General features: G+C 56.1%; 1 protein-coding gene across 44 annotated transcripts in view; it reads left to right on the top strand.

Moving 5' to 3' along the window:
- Positions 1-13841, top strand: part of LOC105472489 (poly(rC) binding protein 3) — a 286435-nt gene extending 272594 nt beyond the window's left edge. For 32 of the 44 annotated variants that reach the window (XM_024789964.2, XM_071095840.1, XM_024789958.2 and 29 more), the window contains 4 exons: positions 786-845; positions 6705-6757; positions 11449-11618; positions 13049-13841. In XM_024789964.2, coding sequence (XP_024645732.1) covers positions 786-845; positions 6705-6757; positions 11449-11618; positions 13049-13085 — 320 coding nt within the window. In that variant the 3' untranslated portion in view covers positions 13086-13841. Of the gene's footprint in view, positions 1-785; positions 846-1613; positions 5308-6704; positions 6758-7617; positions 10031-11448; positions 11619-13048 lie in introns of those variants that run through there. The other 12 variants (XM_071095843.1, XM_071095841.1, XM_071095856.1 and 9 more) reach the window with 7 other exon arrangements.
- The last annotated feature ends 1984 nt before the right edge of the window (positions 13842-15825 follow it).

Below are 15825 nucleotides of genomic sequence, written 5' to 3' on the forward strand. Positions count from 1 at the left end.
CGTACCCAGCCCTTTTCTCACCTCCTTCTCTTCTCACCTGGGGACTTTCTCTTTCTGAGCTGTGTTATTCGGTGCAGCGTGTAGAACAGGTGCAGTTGGAGTTGTGAGTGCCGGTAGTGCAGGGTTCACATGCAGCAGGCTTGCTGGGACCGGGACTGGGGACAGGGCAGGGGCGGGATGTGGGTCTCGCTCCCACTGTGGGGAGCTAGTTCACCTTACAGCTGGCCTTGCCATAGCCTTACTTGTGAAGAGATGTCTGTGCACCGAGGGTCTGCACTTGCTGGACAGTGCCCTGTGCTGCCCACAGTCTGTCCTGGGTGGCCCCTTCTGCTGAGCGTACCCGTTGGGCCGCCCTGGAGGCTTTTCTCTCCAGGAACGAGAGCATAGCAGACGTGGATGCTATTCTGCAGGAAGCCACTGCGTATCCCAAGGTGGCACCCAGTCCTGCCCCAGGAGAGCAGTGGCCTGAGTCAGCCCCAGCCCAGTCGCTGTCATGAGGCCATCAAGGGTGGCCATGCGTGGCAAGCCCATCCTGCCCCTGGCATGCCTGGCAGTTGGGTGTCCTTCCCCACAGAGGCAGTGCCATGCCTGTGGCTAACCCCCCTCCCCCTGGCGTGCCTGGCAGTTGGGTGTCCCTCCCCACAGAGGCAGTACCATGCCTGTGGCCGTGGCCGGAGAGAGCGCCGGTGCGTGCGCCAGTCATATTTTGAGCTTCCCTAGTTGAAGGGACCCTGCTTATCTCCTTGAGGGCAAAACATTAAACCTGTCTCTTCTTTGCTCTCCAGGAGAAAAGCTGCCTTTACACTCCTCCGAAGAAGCTCAAAATCTGATGGGCCAGTCATCAGGTAACACAAAGCCACACTGACAGGAGAGCAGGCCAGGGCGGCAGAGCAGAGCCCCAGCGGGAGGTGGTGTGGGGGCCCTACAGCTGCAGCAGTTTACATCTTTCATGGGAGGCTGTGGACCAGCCTCAGGCGCTGCCAAGGGCATGGGTGGTGCCATGCTGCCACTGTGGCTGGATGGTGGGGCCTGAGGTGCTCAGAGCAAAGCACCCCAGCAACAAGAGTCGGCCATGGGAGCAGGAAATGGAGTTCTCACCATGGTGCGCTTTGGAAGTGGGTTTTTTAGGACTGTGAGCAAACCCTTAAGGAGGAAGATCAGTCTGTGCTGGATTTGCCTGCACCCCTCCCGACTTGCATTAAAATGTTCGTTCCTCAGATACTGTGGGGTAGCACATAGATTTGTAGATTTGGTGACCGAGGCCATGAAACAGACACAGTTGTTTGCCTGGGGCTTAGCGGGTTCCTAGGTGCCCATGAGGAAGATGCCACACACACGCAACACCTCATGGCTCCATGTGCACGTGGCCGGTGCCACAGTGGCTTCCTGGTGGCCAGGCAGGTGTCCTGTGATGACCCTCCCCTCACCAAGGCCCTGGGGACTGCAGTGCACACACATGCCAGCCACAGCAGGGTTAAACTGAGTGGGCAGCAATGGGAGGTGTTTGTGGCCTTTTTGAATGCTGAGGCCAGGAGACTTCCAGCGTGGGCTTGGGCAGCAGGTTGGGGCAGCCTCCTTTACACTGGTATCTGGAATGTCATCATCTTCATAAGAAACAGACTCATCTGGGCCATGCCATACTGAGATGAATGAACACATTGGTCATGCCGTCCTGAGATGAATGAACCCAAGCGTCATGCTGTCCTGAGATGAATGAACACCTGGGCCATGCCATCCTAAAATGAATGAACACATCGGCTGTGCTGTCCTGAGATGGATGAACACCTGGGCCTTGCCGTCCTGAGATGGATGAACAAATCAGCCATGCCGTCCTGAGATGGATGGACATCTGGTCTATGCCATCCTGAGATGAATGAACAGATCAGCCATGCTGTCCTGAGATGAATGAACACCTGGGCCATGCCATTCTGAGATGAATGAACACATTAGCCATGCCATCCTGAGATGAATGAACACGTTGGCCATGCTGTCTTGAGATGGATGAACACATCGGCCATGTTGTCCTGAGATGGATGAACACATCGGCCATGCTGTCCTGAGATGAATGAACACCTGGGCCATGGTGTCCTGAGAGGGATGAAAACCTGGGCCATGCTGTGGATGAACACATTGGCCATGCTCTCTTGAGATGAATGAACACATCAGCCATGCTGTCCTGAGAGGGATGAACACCTAGGCCTTGCCGTCCTGAGATGAATGAACACACTGGCCATGCTGTCCTGAGATGAATGAACAACCTGGGCCATGCCGTCCTGAAATGAATGAACACATCCGCTATGCTGTCCTGAGATGGGTGAACACCTGGTCCATGCCGTCCTGAGATGAATGAACACACTGGCCATGCCGTCCTGAGATTAATGAACACAACGGTCATGCTGTCCTGAGATGAACGAACACATCGGCCATGCCATCCTGAGATAAACACCTGGGCCATGCTGTCCTGAGATGAATGAACACCTGGGCCTTGCTGTCCTGAGATGAATGAACACATCGGCCATGCCATCCTGAGATGAATTTACACATTGGCCATGCTGTCCTGAGATGAATGAACGAATACGTCAGCCATGCTGTCCTGAGATGGATGAACACCTGGGCCTTGCTGTCCTGAGTTGGATGAACACATCAGCCATGCCGTCCTGTGATGAATGAACACAGCAGCCATGCCATCCTGTGATGAATGAACACATTGGCCATACTGTCCTGAGATGAGTGAACACCTGGGCCATGCCATTCTGAGATGAATGAACACATCGGCCATGCTGTCTTGAGGTGAATGAACACATTGGCCATGCTGTCCTGAGATGAATGAACACATCAGCCATGACATCCTGAGATGAATGAACACATTGGCCATACTGTCTTGAGATGGATTAACACATCGGCTGTGCTGCCCTGAGATGAATGAACACCTGAGCCATGCTGTCCTGAGATGAATGAACACCTGGCCCATGCTGTGGATGAACACATTGGCCATGCTGTCTTGAGATGAATGAACAGATCGGTCATGCCGTCCTGAGAGGGATGAACACCTGGGCCTTGCCATCCTGAGATGGATGAACACATCAGCCATGCCGTCCTGAGATGGATGGACACCTGGTCCATGGCATCCTGAGATGAATGAACACATCGGCCATGCTGTCTTGAGATGAATGAACACCTGGGCCTTGCTGTCCTGAGATGGATGAACACATCAGTCATGCCGTCCTGAGATGGATGGACACCTGGTCCATGCCATCCTGAGATGAATGAGCACATCAGCCATGACATCCTGAGATGAATGAACACATTGGCCATGCTGTCTTGAGATGGATGAAACACACTGGCCATGCTGTCCTGAGATGAATGAACACCTGGGCCATGCTGTCCTTAGATGGATGAACACCTGGGCCATGCTGTGGATGAACACATTGGCCATGCTCTCTTGAGATGAATGAACACATCAGCCATGCTCTCCTGAGAGGGATGGACACCTGGTCCCTGGCGTCCTGAGATGAATGAACACATCAGCCATGCCGTCCTGAGATTAATGAACACAACGGTCATGCTGTCCTGAGATGAATGAACACATCGGCCATGCCGTCCTGAGATGACCAAACACCTGGGCCATGCCGTCCTGAGATGAATGAACACCTGGGCCATGCCGTCCTGAGATGAATGAACACATCGGCCATGCCATCCTGAGATGAATGAACACATTGGCCATGCTGTCCTGAGATGAATGAACATGTCAGCCATGCTGTCCTGAGATGGATGAACAGCTGGGCCTTGCTGTCCTGAGTTGGATGAACACATCAGCCATGCCATCCTGAGATGAATGAACACAGCAGCCATGCCATCCTGAGATGAATGAACACATTGGCCATACTGTCCTGAGATGAATGAACACATCAGCCATGCTGTCTTGAGATGAATGAACACATTGGCCATGCTGTCTTGAGACGAATGAACACGTTAGCCATGCCATCCTGAGATGAATGAACACATTGGCCATGCTGTCTTGAGATGGATGAACACATCGGCCATGCTGTCCTGAGATGAATGAACACCTGGGCCATGCTGTCCTGAGAGGGATGAACACCTGGGCCATGCTGTGGATGAACACATTGGCCATGCTGTCTTGAGATGAATGAACACATTGGCCATGCTGTCTTGAGATGAATGAACACATTGGTCATGCTGTCCTGAGAGGGATGAACACCTGGGCCTTGCCATCCTGAGATGGATGAACACATCAGCCATGCGATCCTCAGATGAATGAACACATCGGCCATGCTCTCCTGAGATGAATGAACACATCAGCCATGCTGTCTTGAGATGAATGAACACCTGGGCCTTGCTGTCCTGAGATGGATGAACACATCAGTCATGCCATCCTGAGATGGATGGACACCTGGTCCATGCCATCCTGAGATGAATGAACACATCAGCCATGCCATCCTGAGATGAATGAACACATCAGCCATGCCATCCTGAGATGAATGAACATATTGGCCGTGCTATCTTGAGATGGATGAAACACACTGGTCATGCTGTCCTGAGATGAATGAACAACTGGGCTATGCTGTCCTTAGATGGATGAACACCTGGGCCATGCTGTGGATGAACACATTGGCCATACTCTCTTGAGATGAATGAACACATCAGCCATGCTCTCCTGAGAGGGATGAACACCTGGTCTATGCCGTCCTGAGATGAATGAACACATTGGCCATGCCATCCTGAGATGAATGAACACATTGGCCACGCTGTCCTGAGATGAATGTCCTGGTTATGCAGACATTTCTTTATATTATTTGCTTAACTTTAGTGCCCTCCTAGGAAGATTTCCCATACTTTCCTCCCTTCAATCAAAATATCCCAAGTTCAACAGGTCTGGCTCACTGCTCTCTGTTCATCTAAGGTCTACTTTGTTCGGGAATTCCTGTCTAGGACTCAGGCAGGACCAAGGAAATCTTTTAAGTGACATTTTAAATATCACTGTTTATGGAATGTGTGTAGGTAGTTGAATAATCAAATAAGTGTTGTTTTGAAAGTATCTTTATTAAAAGAATATAAAGAACAGAAACTCTAGGCTTATATGTGCAAAAGAAAAATAATGGAGAATTAGAGATGAATTGGTTCATTCAGCACCAATTGATCCCCTCCTGTGCTGGACGGCCCCACAGGACTGCATCTACCCTGTGGGGTCACTCCTTGCCAGGGAGACTGGCTGGTCACAGTGAGAGGATCCTCTGGTTGGGGGTGTCAGTACCATAAGACAAGATGAGAGGTGGCATTGTAGACAGACTGCCCCACCCAGGGCCCAGGGGGGGTGTGGCTGGCAGGGACGGGGGGCAGGGCAGAGGTGGTGGGAAAGAACAGGAGCTGTGTGGCTTTAACATGGAGTTGGGGGGCACAGGAGGCGCTGTGAGGAAGTAGGAGCTCATTGGGAGTCTACTGCCATTGGACATGCATTTTGGGGAGCCCTCTGGTCTGTCTGGAACCTAGGCTAAGGGGCACAGCAGAGGCAGGAACCAGCAACAGGGGAGCATGTGGGTGGGAGGAGGGCTTCCCAGTCTGGGGTATTCTGAAGGTACATCAGCCGGGCCTGTGATGGTTAGGAGGGGTGGATCCTGCGGTTTCCAGGGCCCAGGCTGAGCTGCAGAATCCGAGTCACAAGAACCATGTGGGGCCTGCAAGGGGAAGAGCAGAGTGTCAGCGTTAGACTTGCAGGTTGGAGCCGCCACTTGTCCAGGAAATGGAAATGCTGAGCATGAAGAGCACAGCAGGCCTCTGGCCCCGCCCCTCCTGTGCCAACACTCATGAGGCTTGCAGCCTCCAAGCAAGAGCAAATCTTGGACTTGGACTCTGAGAGGTTGTCTTTTATCTGATGGTACTAAGTGGAGATTTGTAAATATAAAAGCTCAGGCTTGATGATCAGTTAGACCCATATCGTCATTCTTCAACAAAGAAAGATATCTATATAGAAATATGCAGCTTTTCATTGGCCCTAGCACTTCTTTTTTGGCTCAGTGATGCTATTGAATCTCCTTGCTCCAATTTGGAAGAACTGCCTGGTGGGCCTGAGCTGTCTGAGCCAGGCTATGTGCAGGGGCCTCTGGACAGAGTTACATCAGAATCGGAATGAGAGGCAACTTTGTGTGCTCTGCCATCTGCTGTCCCATGCAGCAGGCCAGAGGGTATCACAGGGAGGTGGGGCACTGTTGGGTAGAGTGGTGTGGGCCTCAGAACCAGTGGGGTCTCCTGAGAACTCAGGGAAAATGGGCACTCAGCATCAGTGTGACCAGCATGGCCTGTGCCCTGGGTGCTGCACAGAGACCCTGAGACATGCTGGGTGGCCCTGCCCTTCAGCCGGGGGCCCACCAGGGTGGCCTTCCAAGGTGTCACAAGAGAGTATACAAACATGACAGGGGAGTGAAGTCACACTGTGCACAAAATGAAAAAAAAGAAAATGTCCTGCTTAAGTCTCTCTTTCCTTCTTTTGAGAGAAGTTGGGACTAAGGAAGTTGGGTGGCAGTTTCGGACCGAAAGCTCACAGGCTCCTCACCCTCTGGGCTGTGCTGACCCTCACACTTGGGCCAGCTCTACAGCCCTGTCTCACTTGAACCAGGAGAGTGGGGGCACTGGGGTGTGACTGTTAGCAGCCTTCCACCAGCCTAACCATGTCCCCTTGGTATGCCCAGGTCTGGACGCCAGCCCACCGGCCAGCACTCATGAGCTCACCATTCCCAATGATGTGAGTATGCCCCCTGTACCCGCCTGTCCCTGGGTGGAAACGCTAGGCACAAGTGGCTGTCAGCTCTGCTGTCCTTTGTGCAGAGGGACCCACTGCTTGGTGATGCCTTCACCACCCCAACCCCACTGTTTGATCTGTGTTCTCCCTCCTTTCCTTTTTAAAGTGGGTTTAATGCCCATAAAAAGTTGTGTGCTTTTGTATCCCTAATATGTTGAACAAGCAGCAGGCTAAAGGGGACTTCAGATATTAATCAGTAGTCAGATGAGAGTTGGGCTGAGAACCCATGTTGCTGTGGAGGCACTGCCCTGGTATGGGTCAAACCTTGAAGAACAAGGTGGCCCAGGAATGCTCTAGAGTGGACCCACCCGCAGTATTATCTCCATGGGCCCTGGCCCCTTAGGAGGTTTGGGATTCTCGATGAGTTGGCTCCAACAGACCTGAAGTTGGTTGGATGTCACAGACTTGTCTAGATTTCTTCTAGCACCCCTCAGTCTGTTCATGCCTTAAGCATACCTGAGGATGTGGCCTTACGAGCTCCCCTCAACACACTCAGTCCTCCCCAGAGTAAGCATGGGTCCTGAGGATAGTGAGGACTATTCTCTGAATGCTTGACTTATCCACAAACTGAGAGACCAGGTAGGGCATGGGCCATATGTCCTTGAGGGATAGCTGCCAGAGCAGCAAGCAGAGTCCCTGTGTGGGCTGTGGAGATGGCTGCCCCACTTATAGCTCGAGCGTCCAGCAGCCTTTTCTGCCCTAGAGCTGTGGATTTTGGGAACCTTCACTGTTCTGCCCCCCTTTACACCTGCTGGGCAGGAATTCTAAGCCCTGTTCCTTCCTTTCATACAAACTGACCATAGGAAGCACAGATTTGGCAGTTCAGGGAGATCACCAGTCCTGTGTGTGGAAGATGGACAGTGGAGCGGGAGAAAAAGAGGCAGAAGAGAGCAGGGTCACCAGAGGAGCGGATCATGAGGCTGTCTGGCTGGTGCCACTCACCCGCCTGAAGAGCCATCTCATTTGAGCCCCTCGTGGCAATGTGCACTCTAGGCCTTCTGTCCCAGTTGCTGGTCAGGGACAGAGTCCCCATGTCTGCTAACAGAAGCTCAGGACACTCACCCTCCAGGCAGCATTGTGGTCCAGCCTTCTGGCATCCCCGAGGATTTCTAAGGTTGGCCCAACTTGAAAGGCAGCAGCACAGAGCCATCTGCCCAGGTGTGGGGTGGCACAGCCAACTGGTCCCTGCATTCTTGGAGAGAGGGGATTTTTCCTCAACCCTTTCCCTCACTGCAGTGGTTCCTTGAGCATGCGGCTTCTGGCATCCTCCTGAGTCTTTTCCTCCAGATAGTAAAGCCAGCAGGCTTTTTCTGTGGGGTTTTGCTCCTTTGGTGAATCGTGTTCACCAACACCAGGTTTGGTCTTATCCAAACACTCATTTAAAACGGGAATGAGCTTTAAGAGGATGAGTCATCTTTGGAGAGCTGGTCAACCTGTTTCCTGGGGTCCCCTTTGTACAGACGGATGCTGGTTTTCCCAGCATCACCACTCACATCCCATCCTCCTCCTGGTGATCTTCCTAGGGAAGAGACCCACTTCTCAGAAGGAAGGCAGCTTCCTCTTATCCCAGTGCATTTGGGCGTAGCCTTCCATGCTTCTTCATGGAAAAAGCTGTTGATGGCGCTGTCAGGGGCTTTCACCAGCACCCCCAGACTTCATGGGGGATGTATCTGGGCTGCACCAAAGCTGATGTTCCTCACGTGGTGGCTGCCTGCTACCTTCTTGGAGAAAAGGAAGAAATAAAATGGTGTGCTTGTTCTGAACTTGCCTGTCATCTCGTTCACGTCCGTCTCTTGGTCACAGTTGGATCATGCTGCCTCAGGGTTCCTGCAGAAAGACATTGCTTGGAGGCAGGGACTCCTGAGACTCGCAGGCTCCCCAGCACGGCCAGTGGGGACACAGGGCAGTCCAGGGGCCCCAGGCCTTTGGTTCCCTTTCTGACGGTCACTGTGGGCTTCCCTCGATGCCTATTTCAGTGCTTGCTCTTGGCCATGCAGACTGTGGTGCCTGTGGTCACCCCTACTCTGCCCTAAGCAACAGTCACCCACCCACCAAAGCTCATGCCCCTTTCCCTGGTTCTCAGCTGCAGAATCAGCCAGGCCTTCTGCTAGGGAAAGGAATCTAAGGTGTCCACAGTGGTCTCTAGGAGGAGAGGCTGCAGTGGGAGGTGTCACCACAGTTCCAGTGGAATTTGGCATTGACATCTGATTAGGAGGGGCCACGTTATTTCAGAATATTTCTGTCGTTCTTCTTTGAATTTGTAATGGAGGCACACGAGGATGAGAGGAGGCGAGGAGTCTGCTAACTGCTGGCAGGGTTCACAGGTGCAGGTGGGGCCAGGTGGGAGGTGCCCTTGGGCTGCAGAGCTCAGCCTAGAAGCCATCTTCCCCGTCACTGAGCCAGCCAGCCTAGGGCAGGGCAGGTGAAGGAGGTCCGACCTCCCCACATTCCCTTCTCACGGCAGAGAGTGCCGGTACAGAAATAACAGTGCTGTTCACCTTGGCATTTGTGGTGAGGTGGGCATGCCTTGGTGGCTCAATGATGTCCCATCAGCATTCAGACCCCACAGCTGTGTGCAGAGGAGGGGAAAGGCCTGTGGCAAAGGCAGCATCCTCCAGAGCCTGGGGAGAGGGGCACCCTGAGCAGCACATCACAGGGAACAGAGGGAGAGGGCGGGGTGAGAGCAGGAGGGGAATGCGTGCCAGGGCACAGCTGGCGTGAGGCAGTTAGAAGACGGGCAGATGGTTAAGAGAAAAGGGTAGGCACTTTGTGCGGGAGGGGCAGGGAGATACTTCCTCCAGCAGGCTCTGAGGAGAGATCCAACAGCATACGTGCACAAGGCTCTCAGTGGTGTGCACTTCAGCAGATACCACGCACTCCAGTGCATGAAGTGCTAGGAGGAAAGCTGGCTGCGTGCTGGCCAAGGAGGGGTACAGGAAGTGGGGCAGTGCGAAAGCCCAGGAGCTCTCCCTCCTGGATGTTGGCATCTTACAGGGACCTGTGGTCATGCTGCCGAGTCAGCCACATTCCCCCTCCCCATGCGGCCGTGCTGCTGTCCCTGGCCCCCATCAGAGATGAGCCCTTCAGATCTCCCTGCCACCAGGGAGGAGGATGCAGCCAGGCGGGTAAATGTGGCCTTGTGCCGATGAGGAAACCACCCTCCTGACCCCAGGGGCACACTGAACACCACACACAGGTGTGAGCAGGGAGAGGGCTGGACTGTGGGTGGGGCCTTGGGAGATGTGGGTGGGGCCTGGGAGATGTGGGTGGGGCCTGAGAGGTGTGGGTGGAGCCCAGAGATGCAGCAGGAGATAGAGGACTCCCAGCAGCCCTGGATTCTCTAGAGTGGGGGTCTCTGTAGATGTCTGCAAAGACTGAGGGTTCTGTAGTCTAGTAAGACAGCTGTCATTTCCTAAGTAACCAGCAGAGACGGCCTCTAAGGTGAACAGAGTTGAGACACCGTAGGTCTCCTCAGGGACGGGGGCTGACTGGCAGGGCAGCTGTGTCCCACCATGGAGCTGCTGCTCACACCACAGATTGAGCCCCGTCACGCTTGGAAGTGGACGTCCCTCCTGCATGCCGCCACATGGCCCGGCCCAGCCCTTCCACCCAGCATCTCACTGGCGTAAGGACAGAAACCTGCTCCTGTCACTCAATTTCACCACCGTTCTGACAGCCTAGCAGCCTCAAGGGAGGTGGAAGTGGACTCCGCCTGAGGCCCTCAGGGACCTGTGTGCCCAGTTGCCCTCCTGGCGCCCTGTGCCAGGTACCTTCCAGTCTCGGGCTCTCTCTGCCACAGGTCTGGCTACTTCTCTCTCCTGTCCAAGCCCCGGAGCTCTCATCGATGGCCTGTGCGTGCATGAAGGGACTTCCGTCCAGTGGTGGGCATTGAGAGATGCCACTGGCTCCTGTGCAGTCTTCTCTGGGGGCCCGAGTTGTCCCTGAGGCCCCTCATGGCTGCTCCATACACCCCCCTCCTCCCTCAGCTACTTCAAGGAGCACCCTCATTCTTGATGACCGCCTTGGCCAGAGGCCACTATGTTCCATCTTTAAACAGGGGTCCCAAAGGGAGAATGAAAGGAGGCCCCTGAATGGCCTCAGAGTTTCACCTAAGTTCAGCAAAAGCTAAGTTTTAGGCAGCAGTGAGTTTTGCTCTGGCTTCAAGCACACATTTCTTTTTGAGCATTTGTGATGCTGCCTGTCTGGGCAGAACTGGTCTCCCTGGGATGCGGCCAAGAAGACGCCGCCAGGCCGTGGTAGAGCCTCCCTGCTCAGCCCCTGGCTGCCACCTGTGGGTCGCTCCTGGACCCCGGTGTGACCAGTGTGGACCGCCCAGGCTGAGTGACTGTGGCCTCTTGGCTTGGTGGACCTCCCACAGGAGCGGGGAGCAGGGCGGCTCTGAGAGGGGCCAGCAGAGGCACAGGTGCTCTTAGCCTGACCTCGGGCAGGTGGCCTGGATCAGGCACCACCTGTAGGCAGGTGTGGGCGGGACCTCTCCAGGGTGTTACACTCAGGGCTTGGGGCACAGTCCAAGGCTGGCGGCCCGTCCCACAGGCCCCTCGGGCACACTGCCCACAGTCTTCAGGGGCTGGCTCGGGCTCTTCTCTAAGAAATCCCCCTGTCCTTGTTTCTAGCTAATAGGCTGCATAATTGGACGCCAAGGGACCAAAATCAATGAAATTCGACAGATGTCTGGAGCTCAGATCAAAATCGCCAACGCCACTGAAGGGTCATCAGAGCGTCAGATCACCATCACGGGGACCCCGGCCAACATCAGCCTTGCCCAGTATCTCATCAACGCCAGGTGAGCAGCTCCCAAGGGCCTCTGAGAGATGCCCGGAAAGGGATGCACCAGCTGGCGTTACATCACCTGGACAGTCGGGGGTAGGAGGAGGCACGGTCTGGGCCACACTCTGCCTCCCGCTCTGTCCCCTCTGCTCCAGGCCGGATAGTGGGGACAGGATGGGATGGCGACAGGCTTCAGGTAGACATGAGGCCACCTCACTCTCCTGACCTCCCACCCAAAGTGTCTCCAGGGATGATCCCAGAGGCTAGAGAGGAAGGCAGGTGCTCCCGTGGCCCCAGACAGGCGGCCAAACCTATGCTGGAAGACCTGACTCGTGTCCACTCAGAGCTCTCCAGAAAGACCAATGTTTGGGGACTTTGCTGTTTTGCCTCCTTTTTCATCCTCATGGAAAAGTGTAGGGAAAGGCAGGAAAGGACTCTGCAGGCCACTTCCTTCCGTGGGTCCCTGGTGCACATGGGAGGGTCTGAAGCCACCTGGGTCCCTGTGACTATACCCGACTTGGCCTCAGGCCAGTGCCCCACCCCTGCCAGGCAGGCTGTACCACCAGCCACCCCGCCAGGCAGGTCGTACCACCAGCGCCCACGCCTGCCCGACACACCACACCACCAGCCCTCCCGCCAGGCACGCTGCACCACCAGCCCCGCCTCTTATGTAAGGAACATCCCTCCTCCCTCCCCAAGGATGTCCTCCTGGAAGAGCCCCAAGCTGGGCTTGTGGGAGGAAAGGGGAGGGGAGGGAACGGGAGGGGTCTCTGGGTGGACACAGCCCTGTGTGGGCCCTTCTGCTATCTGCGCGCTCAGTGAGTGGGTGAGGGGCTGCCTGGAGAGGACCAGGAGCCCCCCTGACTTTACCCACTGATGCCCCCCTGGGCTTCTGCCTTGATCCAGAGCCAGGTTGGGCCTCTTTCCATCCCTGTGGCTGCAGGCCCATGGGCAGGAGGCTGAGCAAAGCGCATTGTTGGCAAACCCAGGGCAAGCCTGGGGATGGGGCTGGTCAGGGAGGCTCCCACCTGCCCGACCACATCACTGACAGCCCCAGTGGGACCTGTGCTTGGGGCCAGATGGCTCTTACCCACATACGCTCACTCCTGTGGCAACCAAAGCCCCTTCTCAGATGCCAGGTGTGAGACTGGGAAGCCCTTGTGCACCCCCAAGGGCAGACCCAGGGCTGCATGGGAGGCTCCATACGGGGAAGGCCTCAAGCCCCCATGCAGGGCTGGCTCACACACCTGACGTGGTGACGGGCATGCGGGGACCAGGGCGGAGAAGAGGCGTGTGTGCTCTGCTGTGGTCTCCAGCTCAGAACTTCTGAGCTGACCGGGACAGCCTGTCCCAGCGAGCACAGAGGCCACACAGCCCAGCCTCACGTCTGCCCACTGATGAGGATGTTCATTGTGACCGTCTCTCCCTCTCCTGCCTTTGTTCTAGGCTGACGTCCGAGGTCACCGGGATGGGCACGCTCTAATCCTACCCAGCACCCTCCCCCGACGTCACCCACCTGCCAGAGCCCAAGGCCCCCGGCTCTCGCACTCTGTACAGCCCACCTTCCCTGCCTCACAGATACCAATCGAGAGGTTTTCTTAATTAACAAAAGGACGTATGCCATGGAGAAACACACCCGTGCACACAGCCACTCTCCACAGAGGCTGCAGGCTCCGCTGAGTCCCCCCTTCAGTGTTATTTATGACTTACAACGCTCCAGTCTGCCCATGCACCGGCATGCAGTGTTAATTATTTTAGAAATATTGTTCCTTGGTGTCAGCGTAGCTGTCTGTCTTAGGAGCTGGGTCGGCGTTCCGACAGCACTTCCTGTCTACTATTCTCCTCCGCCATCCAGAACTGTCCAGAACTGTTGCCTGAGACCCCTCCTGTCTCACACAGCCCTGCTGTGCTGACTCAGTTTCCCTTCAGAGCCAGTGCCATCTGGGCTCGAGTTTCTCTCCCAGGTTGTGTGCTGGAATCAGAGGTGGCTCTCCTGCCACCCACGGGGAGCACCACCCACGGGGAGCACCAGGAGAGGAGGGTTGTGGAGGATGTTGGGGCTCTGACCTCAAGAGTGGGGTGGAGGGCGGAGCCTGCTGGGGGCCCTGCCTCCACAGAGATGCCGCGTGCTGGGAAGGCATCGGGGTCCCCTGAGCGTCTTCCAGGGTGGCTGGAGAGCACAGACGCGCCAGGGAGCCCCTCTGTGCTCCTCAGAGTTCAATAAATGTCGTGGCCCCTCCTCACCGGCTCTGGCTCGTCTCTGTGCCCCCCAATGCACCCAGGCCCCAGCATGTCCTTCCCCTGGGGAGACATTGCCCTGAGCCTGGTGCTTATCAGAGAAGCCTGAGTTTCTTCTCACACACAGATACGATTTCATTCCCCCTTTCCACAACACACATAAGCACTTCTATTTGTACTTTGGCAAAACTACTTAAAATGACAAACACAAAAACACCATTCTTGCCCAGGCACCAAAATGCCAGTTCCTATTCATGAGACTTACTCCCCCACAGCCATCGTGGGTACCAGAGGCTGTGCCCGGTGACCCCCAGTGCTTCCACAGCGTGGAGCCTGTCCACGTCACACCCACTTGGGGACGGTCCGCGTGGCTCACTTGGCAGCCTGTGCTCACCTTAAGGAGTCCAGCTGTGCCCCTGCTCGGTCCTCAAGCCCTGGATGTGACTCAGGCCCTCCCTTCAGGTGATTAATCCCTAACCCAGGCCCAGGGCATGGGGGGAGCCCCCAGGTGATTTATCAGGAAGGACCCAGACCCAGGATGGAGGGGGAACCAGGCACCAGGGAAGGCAGGACTCGGAGGCTGCTGTCCCAGCTCTGCAGGCTCAGGGCACCACCTCCACACCTGGATCCTAGTGTTCACGGAACCTTCTAGAAGGTGGTGGGCCTGGTATGTGTGGACAGACACAGCTCACTGACCCCTCACTGGAGGTGTCTGTCAAGAGTCAGCAGTTCCAGGAGGATGGGAGTCTGGCCAGAACCTGGGGAGCCTCCAAGGGCCCAGGACAGCCTGCCCCAGGCTGCTAGCCAGCCACAAGGCACCGGCTCACAGGAGCCCCTTTCTGCCTGATCAGGCAGAAGCCACCCTGTTTCCCAGACTCCACCTGTCCTGCCTCAGGCACCTGGCTGAGGTGCTGGCCTGGAGGGCCCTGACAGCCTCCTGGACACACTCCTTGCCCACCTCTGCCCCCGGGAGGGCCCAGTCACAGAAGTGAGCCCAGCATGGCACCTGGGAACACGTGCTGGCAGCTTAGGACTGAAGTTCCCCCTGGGGAAGACACAGGCCTTCCTCAGCACCCGTGTCAGTGGCGATGGTTAGCCAGCAGCGTGGATACAACTGACAATGACAGATGCCCTGGAAATAAGACACCATGAGAAGAGAGGAATCAAAATGCGATGGAAGGACCCCTAGAAGATGCAGGCTGGGCAGGACCTAAGAAGGTAAGGGGTTAGTTGCTCACTTATCTGGACGAACAGCAGGCAATGGAGCACTCCAGGTGGGGAGCGCTCCAGGTGGGGAGCGCTCCAGGTGGGGGGGCGCTCCAGGTGGGGGGGCGCTCCAGGTGGGGGAGCGCTCCAGGTGGGGGGGGCGCTCCAGGTGGGGAGCACTCCAGGTGGGGGGTGCTCCAGGTGGGAAGCATTCCAGGTGGGGAGCACTCCAGGTGGGGAGCACTCCAGGTGGGGGCACACTCCAGGTGGGGAGCACTCCAGGTGGGGGAGCACTCCAGGTGGGGGAGCACTCCAAGTGAGGAACACTTCAGGTGGGGGGAGCACTCCAGGTAGGAAGCATTTCAGGTGGGGGGGGCACTCCAGGTGGGAGGAGCACACTAGATGTGGGAAGCACATCAGGTGCAGGGGCAGCCAGAGCTGGGGTAGAAGGGAGCCCAGAGCACGTGAGGAGGGGAGACGGGGGTGCTGCAGTGGCAGGGTGGGGGTTGTGCAGAACTCTCAGCCCCTCAGGACTCGGGGGCACAGAGGCACAGCAGAATCCAGAGTCCCAGCTGGGCATGAGGGGGCCTGAGTGGGGACTCAGAGCCAGGGACCAGGGCTCCAAACCAGAGCGGGAGGCCTCCTGTCACCAGGGGCAGCTCACAGGGCAGTGCTGCGAGCGTTGGTTGAGCACCTGTGGACCTCACACGAGGACTGGGCTCTCCTGTGATGGGAGACCCTGCAAAGTGGCAATTCTCAGTTCCAAGGAATCAAGTGAG

Source organism: Macaca nemestrina, chromosome 4, assembly GCF_043159975.1.
Source record: "Macaca nemestrina isolate mMacNem1 chromosome 4, mMacNem.hap1, whole genome shotgun sequence".
Classification (NCBI taxonomy): Eukaryota; Metazoa; Chordata; class Mammalia; order Primates; family Cercopithecidae; genus Macaca; species Macaca nemestrina.